This window comes from Triturus cristatus, chromosome 9, assembly GCF_964204655.1.
Source record: "Triturus cristatus chromosome 9, aTriCri1.1, whole genome shotgun sequence".
Classification (NCBI taxonomy): Eukaryota; Metazoa; Chordata; class Amphibia; order Caudata; family Salamandridae; genus Triturus; species Triturus cristatus.
This window is the reverse complement of record NC_140592.1, coordinates 487,300,003-487,315,290: the sequence shown is the minus strand read 5'-3', so window position 1 is coordinate 487,315,290 and position 15,288 is coordinate 487,300,003. Positions and strand designations below refer to the sequence as shown.

Here is a 15,288-nt window from a genome sequence, read left to right as displayed (position 1 = left end):
AAACCGGTCTCAGGTTTGCCATTGCAGCCTGTGTGTGCAGTTTTTAAACTGACATTTTGACCTGGCAAAATAAACCATTTTCCAGGCCCAAACCTTCCTTTTTAATACATATAAGTCACCCCTAGGATAGGACCTGGACAGCCCAGAGGGCAGAGTGCAATGTATTTTAAAATTAAGGCATGTACTTTTGAGTTTTATATTTTCTGGTAGTAGAAAACATGTACATTCAGTTTTCACTACTGCAAGGCCTACCTCGTATGTAGGATAACATTGGAGTTACCTTATTACATTTAATAAGCTGTAACTTCCAAATGGGAGCAGGTAACTCATCCATATTTGGTGTCTTTAGGATGGTAATGAAAAATCCAAACATGATAAAGTCGAATTTTAAATTACAATTTTGAAAATGCCATCTTTAGAAAATTGGCCTTTTGCTGACTTAGCCTTTTGGTGTCTGTCTCTGGGTCACATGACTGGGTGTAGTTGATAGTTGGGCTTTCTGTATTTCTCCTAAACAGCCACACCCAATAGGGAGCTTAGGTGTGCCTGGATGGGGCCATCACTGGCAGGATAGGAGGAACTAACTGAGCATAGCCCCACTTGCACTTGAATAGGCTGTGTCCTGCCTCCACACAAAGTACTTAATACCCCCTGTAGTTAGTCTGGAGCAAGGGCAAGGAAGGCAGGGCGCCTGTGCACTTCAAAGGCATGCCTTTCGAAGCTTCTCCCATCTTCCAGAGGAAAGGCATCATATATATATATGGTAGTGAACAAGGCGGCATGCCGTTGAAACGCGTCTAGGCTATCTATTGGAATAAACTTGCTGTGTTACATTCCCATGGAGTCAGCACCTGTCATTGCTTGTTGCCAGGACTGGTATTATATATATGTAATGAAAAACATGCGGTCAAAAATTCTAATTAATTTAGTAGCAATGGATTGCTACAATAGGATTTCATAATTGATGAATAATAATCACAATGAAATGTAAACAAGTGATATTCAATACATATACGATATATCCAAGAGAAGATTTCATGACATGAATGAAATGTAATGATCGTTTAAAGATGGCCGCCGCAGTAATGATACCTGGGTCTGCATTATAGTACCTTCTTCTATGTTCATTTAAAAACGAATTATTTTCTATTTCCACGAATTGTATGAAAACTTTATTTAAAAAAGCTCATTATGAAACTGTCGAATAGACACTGACGAAGGCGGTCACGCCGAAACGCGTTTGTCTACTCGTATGCAGTCGAGACGAAAATAAATTGAAACTGGCTTACTAAACGCTGATGGCTTTGAGTGCGCTCTATTGAAAGAGGTTCCTGGGAAGTGAGAACCTGAGTTGGGAATATATATATATATATATATTTATTTATGTATTTATTTATTTTTTCACAACACGACCCACTTCAGGAGTCATGGGCGCTTTGTGGCGGTGCGTACGAGGTACGGCAGGGTCTAGCCGTTATCAATTCACCTTCATTTTCCCCGTGGGGGCTCCCTCGCGCACTCACGGAAGGAAAGCAGCTTTGCCAGTAAATGTGTATTTCAATTCCTTTATTCACAGCATTCCAGTTCCAAAAAAACTCTACGCGTTTCAGTCTCTGCGGAGACCTTGTTCACGAGACTAGCAGTGACTCAAAGGTTTTGGTTTTTTTTTAAACTCACATCTAAAAAAATATAATGACATCACTTCCTTAAGGGTGCAGCTAAGCATTCTGGTAACTCTAGTATTTAACACAAAATGTTATTCAGATAACGATAACTTTGTCAATTGAAATCATGATTGACAAACACATGAATGGTATCATTGCACTTTGAAATTCACAAAATAACCATGTTTTCATATCCGCCATTGGTGCAATATGTTAGTTGATTTAACATGAAACTCCTTCATTATTGAAAGTGCAGATAAACATTTTAGTACCTGTGGCATATATTTGAAAAGGCATAGCAATTTCTCTACCATTTCTGTATACTTGTTTGTACACATTTTGGGTCGTCATTGAACAAAAAATGTTCCATCGTGAACAATTGAAATCATACTCATCATTCACCAAAGAGTTATCAATTACGAAATCACGGAACAACCGTTTTATCTAATCCATCAGTGATGTCATTTGAGATGTCATCAGTGATGTCATGAGTGATGTCACTGACCATGTCATGAGTGATGTAATATGTGACGTCATCAGCAGTGCATTGCGGGCGCGCGAGTTATAGTTAGCTGAACTAACTATAACGGGGGAATTTCAATGGTTTTGTACAAGTGAAAAGTCCAGCTAACTATAACACCCCTGAAACCTATGTTTTTTCAGTGAATTTCTGAGGTTTGTTAAATGCTAATTCCTAACTATAACGTGCCTGAAACCTATGGTTTTTTCTGTGAATTTCAAAGGTTTTTTAAATGCTAATTTCTAACTATGCCTACAGAGATAGGACATGTGAAGAAAGAAGAAAAAATGCACAGAAAGAAAAAAAAGAAGTGCAGAAAGAAGCAACAGAAGTCCTCAAAGACGAAGAAAAGTGCAGGAAGAAGGATAACGTGCAGAAAGAACAAAAAGAAGAGCAGAAAGAAGCCTTGTTGCAAAATCATCCTGTACCCTCAACTTTTTCAGACGGATACTGGTGGTAACTGAGTCTGACTAACCAGTCCTAGAGCCAGTGCTATGTTAAAAGACACTTAGAATACAGTGAAAACACCTACATACACTAGGGAACATTATGCGTTGGGGTCCCCCTGTGATTAGCATGACCTCCTCTGTAAGTCCCTAGTATATATTAGGGCAGGGGGATTAAAACTACCTCTTAAAACAGGCCACAGGGCGTTTTTGCACACGTTAACTCAGGCCCCGTCCCCTCCCTTCACCACTGTGTAAACACGCCCTGTGTCCGTTTTTAGTTGGGAGATTAAGTTCATTTGAATCCTGAGGGTCCCTAGGGTCCAACTAGCCCACTAGGTACCTCCAGTAAGTGCGACAGAGCTGCGTTGCAGAGAGGTGTAAAAAGTGGCACGGCCTGGACCACCTCTCTGCAATGCAGCTCAGTCGCGCTTACTGGAAGCACTTAGTGGGCTAGTTAGCCCCCAGGGGCCCTCAGTATTGAAGGGAAATTATATCCCCAATTTAAAACGTGCCATAGTGCGTGTTTGCACACGTCACCTCAGGCCCCGTCCCCTCCCTTCACCACTGTGTAAACGCGCCCTGTGGCTGTTCTAAGTTGAGAGATTAAGTCCCCTTGAATCCTAAGGGTCCCTAGGGTCAAACTAGACCACTAGGTACCTCCAGTAAGCGCCACAGAGCTGCGTTGCAGAGAGGTGTAAAAAGGGGCTTGGCCTCAGAACACCTGTCTGCAGCGCAGCTCCCTGGTGCATACTGGAGATGCCTGTTGGGCTAGTTGGCCCTCAGGGACCCTCAGTATTGAAGAGGAATTAATTCCCCAACTTAAAACTCGCCAGGGGGCGTGTTTGCAGAGTGCTGCAAGGAGGGGGCGTCGCCTCCGGCACGATGCCAGTCTTTTATTTATTTTAATTTTTTAAGAAGGGGGGCTGTGTGGTTCCCCTTCTTATTCTAATTTATTGGCCCTGATGACCCCATCCCCCAGGGCCTGTCTCCTAATTATATTTTTTTGACCCCAATCCCCAGGGCCGGCCACTGTTTATTATTATTTTTAAAAAATATATATTTATAGACACACCTAGGACATGCTGGACAAACCGTACTTACCTATCACCATGACGATATGCGTGATATTCATTAAAGGGCGACTATGCATACAATGAATCCACGTGGAATGTATTTACACCACTAGTGAAGCTCTGACATGTCTGATGCCCTACCGTGCCTAATCCCGGTAGACACCCTTGTTGTTTATTTATACAAACATGGGTAGCTATTGACGGGCACATTTAATACACATGCACACCAAGCCATTCCAAGGGGATTCCCAAAAAATTCGACCAAAACTATGCAAGAAACCCCCCTCACGATTAATAAAACACACATCCACTGCCGGATGTGTAATACTTTTTATTTTACTCTCTGGAAAGGGGACGAACATCACTTGAGAGTCACAGCGCGCTCCTGGCAGAGCCCAATGCTGTGTTACACCCACCATTGCCTGCTGAGTGCCACACACCTCTGTGTTGTATTCCACTAGCTAGTGCATATGCTATGACACTCTCTAGCCCATGTGCACTGTAACACCACCCCGTGAATATGTCATGCCACACTTGTCTTCGCACGGGTTATATTGCCCCATCTAACGTGCCTTCCTCGATGCCTATGTTATAACGCACAGTGCTATGCCATACATATTACAATCTGGGATCCATATCTTTGTCACAGTGCATATGCAATGTTACACTCCCCAGCACATATTTTATATTACAACTTTAGAGACTAGTTAGGTTACACAACACTGCCCTGTGCATATTACACTCCAAGGCGCATATCGCATAGCACGCGCTAGTGCCTGTGCTATCTCGCGCTCTCCAATGAATCTGTCATTGCGCACAATGTATTGCATATTATATTTCACGCCCGGTTCATCTTATATCACACTTTTTGGTGTATAGTTTATACCATACACTATATCTAGTTTTCATTTTCAATCGTGCTCTCAGGACTATGTTCTATATAACACTGTGTTCACCTACCCTTTTCACGGGCATTACATTTTGCGATAGGGGGTGGAGGGTCAGGGGGTGTTTCTGCCAAGTGAGCCCGGAGTCACAGTCACAAACGTCCTCTTCTTCCTGAATAAAAGTGAGATTATGCTGCATACTTGTTCATATTTTAATTAGTTCGCACAGACACACGTTTTAAAAACAATAAAGTTCCTAATACCCGCCTTCTCTGAACAGTTAGCTTGCTGCCCCATCCCCCTCCTCCCTATCCTCTGTTGTGTGAATCCATGGACTAGCCTCCTCCCTCCTGCCATGCATGGTCTGATGTGCTGCCACTGCCCTCAATTTAGTATGATGTACCAGTCCACTCCTCCTGCCCTCCATTGCCCAATTCTATGTCCCATCATTGACCTCCTGCTTAAACTCTGTGCTTAGCTTGCTGCCCCTATTCTCCTTCCCCCTGCCCTCCGATGTCTTTGTGCATGCGCCTGCTCCATCCTTTTTGCCCACCATGTTCCATGGGCCTGCCACTCCTATCTCCTCTGAGTGTTCTGTTGAGCTGCCACTCCCCTCCCACCTGCCTAGCATTGTCAGATGACTGTAACCTGTCCCTGCCACCTCCACCCTGCCTGTCCACTTGCCATGCCCCCATCCTCTTCCTCCTGTCCACATGGTCCATTGTACTGCCACACCCTTCTGCCCTCCCTGGTCTGTTGTGCTGCAACTGCTCCTCCTGCCTGCCCCGTGCGGTCTGTTGTGAGGCCCCTTCCCCTGAACTTTCTTGTCTGTGCACAGGTCCTGACCCTCCCTTCTATCCTCCATCGTCCTTTGTGCATGCCCCTGCACCCTCCTTCTTGCCCATCATAGCCATTGTGCTGCCACTAACCCTCCCACTTGCCATGCATGGTCTTCTGTGCTGCCATGGCCCCTCCCACCTTCCCTGTGTGGTCAGTTAGCTGCCCCTGACCCCCTCCCACCTTCCCTCCATGGTCTGTGTGTATGCCATCACAGTCTCACTGTTGCTCTTCATGGTGTGTCTTGCTTGTAGTGCCTATCCTGCCTGACCTCCATGGCTATCTTGCTGCTCCTGCCCTGCCCCCTTGCCCCCAGCCCTCTGTTTACATGTACAGACCCCTACTCCCTCCCTCCTGGCTTGTCTGTTCCATTGTAATGCCCCTGATCCGTCCCTCCGTCCCTCCTGCCCTTTATGGTCTGTTATGCTGCAGCTTTCTCTCCTGTCTGTCCATTATGGTCAGCTAGCTACCATTGCCTCTTGCCCCTCTGTTCTCTGTTGTCCATGTGCATGGTCCTGTCCCCTCCCTCTTGCTTTCTATGAATTGTTGTGCTGCACTCCCGTCCCGCATGCCCTGTGTGGTGTATTGTGCTGCTGCAAACCCTGATGCCTGCCCTGCAGGGTCAGTTTGGTGCACCTCTCCATGTCCCTCCTGTCCTCTGTTATCCAAGTCCATGTCCCTACCCCATTTCCTTCCATGATCCAATGTACCATACTTGCGAACATTTTGAACTTGGTAAGAGGGAGATTTTGAAAAAAAACTGGGGTATTGATTTTCCCCTTTGAGTTACATTGAAAAAGAGGAGATTGTAGACAGGAGACAGATCAAATAAAGCCCATTTGAGCTTAAAAACATTGGACGTTTCCTGGCTGAATCGGGTCTGTTGGCATGTATGGTTGTACTACCATTGCCTCTTCCTTCTGCCCACAATGGTCTATTAAATTGCCACAGCCTCTCTTGAAAGTCCTGTATTGTTGGTTTGTTGCCCCTGCCCCCCTCTCCACTGCCCTCCATAGTCTGTTGTGCTGCCACGGCCCTTCCTGCCTGCTCAGTGTGGTTAAATTGTTGCCTTTGCACCCTCCTACCTGCCTTCAATTTTCAGAGTCCGTGCCCCTGGCCTCTGCCTCTCAACAGTATCCTAATGAACAACTAGATTGCTAACATTCTATATTTATTACAAAAGTGTGGAACGCCTGACGTCATCTTGATGTAATCAAAACTGTAATACCTAGAGCATTTCCTTTAGAAATTACATATATGAGAGGGTCTTATTGGCATCAAAATTATGGTTAGTGCTCTAAAAGACTAAAATAAGGACATATTTTCTGAGTTTTCAAATAGCGACAAAGCACTTTTAAATTATTTGTTATCTTTATGTTTTTTTATCCAGTTGACCACTTGATTAAATGTTGCACTTAGGGGAGAGGATGTGGTGTTACTTCCAGAACAGCAGACTTTGCAACTGGGGACCAGGTTGGAGTTTCTGCTTCAGCTCGACATTTTGTGATTCTGGTCAAATCACTTAGTCTCCCCATGTCTACAACCAAAATGAATTTGTTCTTGTGTGATGTAACCAATGCTCATGTAAAGCACTCCAATACCTGACAAGTCTGCACTATATAACACTGCAAAAACACAAAATAATAAGTGCTTTGCACACTTCTGTCATTGGGCTATATTTGGGCTACATCTGGGTGATTTTGGGCTACATTTGGGCTCTTTTGTCTCCGGTGGCCATCTTGGGAGACTTATTTGTTATGAAGTTTCCTAATTTCCTCATTTACTGCAGTCTCCTCAGTAGGAAATACTTTCAGTTTTTTACTTTGATTCCATCATGAAGGTATTCAGATGTGTCACACATTTGCCATAAATTCAGAATGTTAGCACTCTAGTTGCTCATTAGATCACTGTAGTAAAACTACTGTTCACCATGGAAGTCTGCTCCTGGTATTAAAAGTGCATGTTTCAGTCTGCATGTCAGAATTTTTTAATGAAATAGAAGAGGATTTGAGAAGTCACTCGAAATGTGCCCTCATTTTCTTTCTTCAGCATTAATCATAATTTCTATGGCAAAATGAACCCCCTCATTGTGTTCCTTTTTAAATTAAATGTTTTAAGTGTTACCAGTTTATTCCAATCAAGATGGCTTTAGGTGTGCCATACTTTTGTTTTAATGAAGACAGTAAGCGCTCTAGTTGTTTTTAAGAACACTCTGGGACATTCTGTCATTGGGCCATACTTGGGCTACATCTGGGTGATATTTGGGCTACATTTGGGCTCTTTTGTCTCTGGTGGCCATCTTGGGAGACTTATTTGTTATGAAGTTTCCTAATTTCCTCATTTACTGCAGTCTCCTCAGTAGGAAATACTTTCAGTTTTTTACTTTGATTCCATCAAGAAGGCATTCAGATGTGTCACACATTTGCCATAAATTCAGAATGTTAGCACTCTTTTTGCTCATTAGATCACTGTAGTAAAGCTACTGCTCACCAGGGAAAACTGCTGCTGGTATTGAAAGTGCATGTTTCAGTCTGCATGTCAGAATTTTTTAATGAAATAGAAGAGGATTTGAGAAGTCACTCAAAATGTGCCCTAATTTTTCTTTCTGCAGCACTAATCATACTTTTTATTGAAAAATGAACCCCCTCATTTTGTTCCTTTTTAAATTAAATGTTTTAAGAGTTACCACTTTAATCCAAGCAAGATGGCTTCAGGTGTGCCATACGTTACCATAAGTAGGACTGTTAGCGCTCTAGTTGTTCTTTGGAACACTCTGGGAAGCTGCAGTAGAACACAAAGGAATCAACTGACAGTCTATGCCCTTGTTGGATGTACATGTTTTACTGAGAATGTCAGACTTCATTCTCACATGACTGAGAAAGATAATGTGAATTTACAGAAAATATGCTCTCAGTTTAGCTTATAGATCACCTTCCAAACCTCTGTGGGAAAAGCATGAGAAAATATTTTTCTCTCAATCATGATATCCCAGCAGAAGGCTTTTTCACATGGTGAAATCACCTTAGAACATACCACAATTCCTAAAATGAGTATGGTATCATCAACAAATGATTTATAATGTAACTAAAGGCTTAAAACCTTCTATTAACTGCAATACTTTTTAATGAGGTGCTATCATGTATATTGGTCCCAAGATGGCTGCCAACACTTCTTGGATGACGTGCTGACAGCCAATCAGATCTCAGGATGAGATATGTGGTTAGGCTCCGCCCACATATATATATGATTTTACTTTTGATTTTCTCAGGAACTACTGAACAGATTGACACCAGACCTGCAAAAGGCACTTCCCTGACCTGAGGACTACCTCTCTGCCAAATTTCAAGTAATTCTGTTCAGCCATTCGGGCTGTACCTTGGACTAAAGGTCCCTATGGAAAAATGCATGGGGAAAACGCGTTTTGGGACCCCCCTTTTTTCTCCGCCCCCGCTCGACGAATCGCCCCGAGACTTTCAGGGTAGGAGCGGCAGCCCTGTCGTGGAGGAATGCACCATCACGAAATGAGAGAGGCTGTTGGCGGAAACTATTTCCATACCTGTTGCAGCACAGCAAGTGAGTTAATTTTAACCAGCTCTGTACTCTGGGTCCCACTAAAGAAAATAATGGATTTTAAAAGCGTGAATGGTTAAACAGAACCTACAAAGGACGTGATTAACATTGCACTGAACTACTCATTCCAGCATGCACTGAAAAGAAAAACGCACTGAGCAAAGTAATTAACAAACAACATGCAGCTGTGAATAAAAAGCTCTCTGGAAACATTCACATCTTGTAAGTCGCCTCTGAAGAAAAGGCAGGAGCCTTGAAACGCGTCAGGCGCTATGAATGCTAACTGGAATGCAAATGCTGTTTTTTTGTTGAAAATAAACCTTTTGGTTTTTCATTTGCTGTCGAGTGCTTCCTCATAAAGCTTTGGGCCATTGGAATACATAAATCACACGGCAGCCCTGTCGTGGAGGAATGCACCATCACGAAATGAGAGAGGCTGTTGGCGGAAACTATTTCCATACCTGTTGCAGCACAGCAAGTGAGTTAATTTTAACCAGCTCTGTACTCTGGGTCCCACTAAAGAAAATAATGGATTTTAAAAGCGTGAATGGTTAAACAGAACCTACAAAGGACGTGATTAACATTGCACTGAACTACTCATTCCAGCATGCACTGAAAAGAAAAACGCACTGAGCAAAGTAATTAACAAACAACATGCAGCTGTGAATAAAAAGCTCTCTGGAAACATTCACATCTTGTAAGTCGCCTCTGAAGAAAAGGCAGGAGCCTTGAAACGCGTCAGGCGCTATGAATGCTAACTGGAATGCAAATGCTGGTTTTTTGTTGAAAATAAACCTTTTGGTTTTTCATTTGCTGTCGAGTGCTTCCTCATAAAGCTTTGGGCCATTGGAATACATAAATCACACGGCAGCCCTGTCGTGGAGGAATGCACCATCACGAAATGAGAGAGGCTGTTGGCGGAAACTATTTCCATACCTGTTGCAGCACAGCAAGTGAGTTAATTTTAACCAGCTCTGTACTCTGGGTCCCACTAAAGAAAATAATGGATTTTAAAAGCGTGAATGGTTAAACAGAACCTACAAAGGACGTGATTAACATTGCACTGAACTACTCATTCCAGCATGCACTGAAAAGAAAAACGCACTGAGCAAAGTAATTAACAAACAACATGCAGCTGTGAATAAAAAGCTCTCTGGAAACATTCACATCTTGTAAGTCGCCTCTGAAGAAAAGGCAGGAGCCTTGAAACGCGTCAGGCGCTATGAATGCTAACTGGAATGCAAATGCTGGTTTTTTGTTGAAAATAAACCTTTTGGTTTTTCATTTGCTGTCGAGTGCTTCCTCATAAAGCTTTGGGCCATTGGAATATATATATATATATATTCACTGAAAAAACCATAGGTTTCAGACATGTTATAGTTAGCGGAAATTTTACTGATAAAAAAGCAATGAAATTACCCCGTTATAGTTAGTGCAGGCAACTATAACTCACGCGACCGCAATCCTCTGCTGATGCTAATACTGTATTTAGACACTTATTTGCCCATGTCTTCTTCCATAAATTTTTAGCTATACATATATTTTTCATAAAGACACATATGTCATCAGCAGAAGATTGCGGTCGCATGAGTTATAGTTGCCTGCACTAACTATAACGGGGTAATTTCATTGCTTTTTTATCAGTAAAATTTCCGCTAACTATAACATGTCTGAAACCTATGGTTTTTTCAGTGAATTTGCAAGGTTTTTTAAATGCTAATTCCTAACTATAACGTGTGTGAAACCTATGGTTTTTTCTGTGAATTTGTACGGTTTTTTAAATGCTAAGTTACTTTACGCCATTCGTGGCGTGCACGCCCGCTTAACGCAGTTCGTTCCGTGCGCGCACGGTGCGCTTCGCGCACCGCGCGCCCACTTTACGCAGTTAGTGCCGTACACGCAAGGTGGGCACGCAGTGCGCTACGCGCACCGCGTGCCCACGTTACGCACCGTGCGCACATGGAGGACATATTATGCGCTTCCTTGTGAAAGGTAATCTGTTAAATTTAATTTGTAAGTGATGACAATAATATGCCATGCACAGAGTTTTTTTTTACGGTAAGCGTAATCGGCGAAATTTTCAAAAAATAAAAATTTACCGTTTTTGGCCTTTGAGGACTCAACTAACATGGCTATGTGCATGGGCGCTGTCTAAACAGCCCCTTTATATGTTTTTTGCCTTTATTTACAGCCCCCCCCTCAGAGTGCGAGAGAGAAAATGGCGGCCGCCGCTTCCTGGTTTCGACCGATTCGAATGTTTACTTAGATGTAACAGCCAATCAGAATCGCGCTCGCGCACGCCACCGTACGCGTACGGTAAGCTTACGGTAAGCGTACCGTAAGCTGGCTCAGATATATATATTGATTTAAAGGCTATTTTCTCAGAATCTACTGAACAGATTTACACCAAAACCTACAAAAGGCACTTCCTTGACCTAGGGACTACCTCTCTGCCAAATTTCTAGTAATTCTGTTCAGCCGTTCGGGCTGTAGCCCTGTCTAAAGGTCCTATGGAAAAATGCATGGGAAAAACGCGTTTTGGGACCCCCCTTTTATCTCAGCCCCCGCTTGACGAATCCCCCCGAGACTTTCAGGGTAGGAGCGTAGCGTAGCGCCCCACCTATTTTGAAAAATTCGCGAGGATTCGTCGACCGGCGCCAAAGTTATTCAAAATAGAATGTTGCGGATTTCCTATGGAAAAGGGGTCCTAACTATAACTACCTACTGGCGACCGCCAGTAGGTAATATATATATATATATATATATATATATATATATATATATATATATATAAACACACCTGGTCCTTAGTAAACTTGCAGCTTGCTTTTTCGCCGACCCAGTCACCAAGGAATCACGAACCACGGATTTAAAGCAGCAATAATTTTATTTAAGCTGTAGAATCCTTTGAGTATATATATATATATTGGACCTCAGACACCAACTCTTCAATACACTTCTTCACCTTCTTCACCTGTGGATACTCTGCCAGATAGAAGGACTGCTGTGCTGCTGAAAGGACTGCCACTTTGCTGGACTGCTGCTTTAAAATACTGCTGTCTGCTGCCCTCTTGCCTGGGTGAGAAGGACTGGGCCTGCATCTGTTGAGCCCAGAACCCCATAGTGACTCCAAGGGCTAATTGGCTGGCCTCCTGACTTGAGTCTCAGGTACAGAAGTCTCCAACAACCTTGACCCCAGCACCTGGATTCTGCCATCTGTGAGTCTACTTTGCCAAGCTGTGCCACCCCAGTCCTGGATCCTTGTAAGTGGGTCTAAGAAGCTCTGCCAGCCTCTTTGGATCCAGCATAACCACCTCTTCTGCTGCGCGGTGCATCCCCAAGCAGAACCAACGCATTGCTGCTACTGTGTGGATTGGTACCTCCACAAAGACCTGCATCGGAGCCCATCACCCCATCGGAATCGCCGCTGCGAGATGTATCCTCAGCGCAGGCTCTCACATCTCTCATCAACTACAGCCTCAACACTAGACTCCGCATCACAGCCTTTCTTCTCCTCAGAACCGACATATTGCCCCAACTGTGCGATGCATCCTTGATGCCAGACTTCGCATTGCAAGCCCTTGTAGATGGGATCCTAAATGATGATGTGGGACTCACCACATCTCAGAACCGATGAATCACTTCAGCTGTCCAACGCATCTTCGACACAGTTCCTTGCAACGATCTGCAAACCAATATTTAAGGTACTTTGTTCAGCTGGCCTTCAGGATCCCTGTAACCAGCTCGTGCTCCATTGCAGTCAGACTGAACTTGTGACTTTGTCCCAGTCAAGCGTGACCAGCTATCCACAGTTGGTGCTTTGTGCTTTTTTGGCACTATTTTCACTGAAATATTTAAAACTGCAAATCTTCGGTTCTACTGATTGGATTTTTGTTGTTTTGATTTATTTATTAAACAATAACCCTGTTTGTCTAAGTTGGCGTGGAATCCTTTTTATGTGGTGGCACAAATACTTTACCTATTGCCTCTAAGTGAATCCTGACTGCTCTGTGCCAAGATACCAGAGGGTTAAGCACAGGTTAATTTAGGGTTGGATTGTGCTCACCCTGACAAGTATTTAGGTTGCTGCTTGACCTGGGCTCACACCCCAGTCAACTAACAGCCCCATCTCGCACTGTAATAATTTTACTGGAAATTCCACCCTGTCTATTATTCTTTGCAACATCATACATTATTCGTTATTTCACATATACAAAACCATGTAATATAAACTTCAACAAAAGTAATTAATACAAGAATGATTCCACATGTTTAGAAGGCCACTTTTACATTCGAAAAACATTGCAAGCTAAAATACAGTCCGCAAATTACAATCATTTAGTGGCATATAAGGAGTATTTCTTATCCGTGGATAAAATGTCAAGAGCATAACAATAAACTGATGAATTATGTCCTCAATGTCAGATACTTTCTTGAAATACCAATGTATTCCGACATAAAGAAACAATAGTTTTATTTCTTGCTCTGCTTCAGCAACTTTTATGCTCTCTTTAAACTTTTCACTAAGGGTCTTAACTAGAGCTTGGCAGACAGGGTGCTCCATCGCGAACATGAAGGAGTACCATGTCCGCCAAAACCTGGGTTCGCCCTCCTCATTTAGAGATGGTCGGACTTTAAGCTTTTCCCTTAACAGATCCCCTGTTGGCTCTACTGACAGAAAGCTTCCTCTGATGTCCCAAAGGAGTAGGGGCTGTCAAAAGAACAACATTACACTGCCCTTTTTAGTCTGAATGGTGCAGTGCCTTTATTTTTACTGGCCGTCACTGCTAAGTGAAAACTGACTGTGAGATACAGAAAAAAATAATGACCCCAACAATCTGGAAGCTTCTTGTTTTTCAGAAAGAAACTCCACTTTGGGAGTTTGTTTAGGATTCTTTGTTTTTGAAAAATTATGGTAAATAGCCATCAAAACTGACAGCTGCCTTCCACCAAATGTTTGTACCTTGAAAAGAACTGCTGTAATGGCGGTGCCTTTCAATGTACAGAGATGATTGTTGGACTGGCGGTCATCTCTAGAGTTGGTGGATGGTAGTCCTTCAGTGTTGGGGGAGGTAATGTCCTCAGCCACCCTGATGGATGGAGTACCGTCTTCCAACCCCTAAATCAGCCCACAAGTCTCTCACTTCTCATTTTTTATTTTCATATATGAAAAGAATGGACACATATTGTTATGCCCTGACAGACAGAAAAAAAGCATAGAATGTCAATAGAATACAGAGTGTGTTCCTGTATGATATTATGATCATACCTCTTTTGACTTCTTTAGCCAGCTGGATGGGCCCAAAGCTGATGAGACATGGCAGGGATCCTTGGGCTGTGACTATCCCCTGGGACCAGGCTTCCGGAATCAAGGGGCCTTTCCTCCCAACAGGTATGTAGACATGCTGTTTGACTGCTTTTGTAGCCTGTGAAATGAGCTTACAGATAGGCATAAGTGGCACAGAAATGTGTATTTAATCGTGTGTTGTGTACACCCTTTGGGCACAAGTGTTTTGTCGCTCAAAACTGCTACATTAGGAGGACTTGACATCAACTCAAATTATGAACTTTTTGTAATGTTGCCCAAGTCTCTCTACAGTTTCGGAACCTTATGTGACGCTTTAGTACTCTTTCTAATCATTCTGAACTTAGGGAATTTACTTAACTCTGTGATGTTGCTGAACTCTCTGCAAAGTTAATGATATCACTGTAGAGCTATTGATAAGTATGAAGTTGATGGACTCTGTTGAGATGAAGACTCCTCTCTAATGTGTATGGTCGCTGTGATGTTCTTGAACTCTATGAAAAGTTATTCTCTTCCTTGTGCATGAAAGACTTCAGTTCTGGTTCTACAACAGTAGTTTAGTTAGCTACTATTGTTGGAAAACGAGGCAGTATCTGGGATGGCTGCACAAATAACATGACTACATTTGTCCTTCACTGGGAACCAAACACCCCATTGTAGCGCTTGACTCTCAGAGGGTAGCGTTGCAGAGCAGTCTAACGCTTACTCAAGGGAGTTGGTGTGGGCTAGTACTCGCCATTTACCAGTACGCAGAAATAACACTCAATAATTGATTGTCCAGTCTGTACTTGGCTTTATAAAAGGAACACACACACACTACTCAATACTATGCCTCAATTTAGAAATATACATAAGCTGTTGGAATTACTTTGTGACATTGCATAACATTCCCACTCCTCCAGCAGGTGGATGGGGTCTAGTACCACCACTCCCATGTATGCAAATCATCTTGCCCCCTAATGTAGTGGGTTGAACATAACCTG

The 15,288-nt window shown here is 43.1% G+C and overlaps 1 protein-coding gene across 1 annotated transcript in view; it reads left to right on the top strand.

The window, feature by feature from the left end:
* The window catches only part of NAALADL1 (N-acetylated alpha-linked acidic dipeptidase like 1), a 362,700-nt gene that overhangs the window by 138,358 nt on the left and 209,054 nt on the right, over positions 1–15,288 (top strand). The window contains exon 7 of the mRNA XM_085625455.1: positions 14,288–14,392. Within this exon, the coding sequence (XP_085481581.1) occupies positions 14,288–14,392 (105 nt within the window). The remainder of the gene's footprint in view (positions 1–14,287; positions 14,393–15,288) is intronic.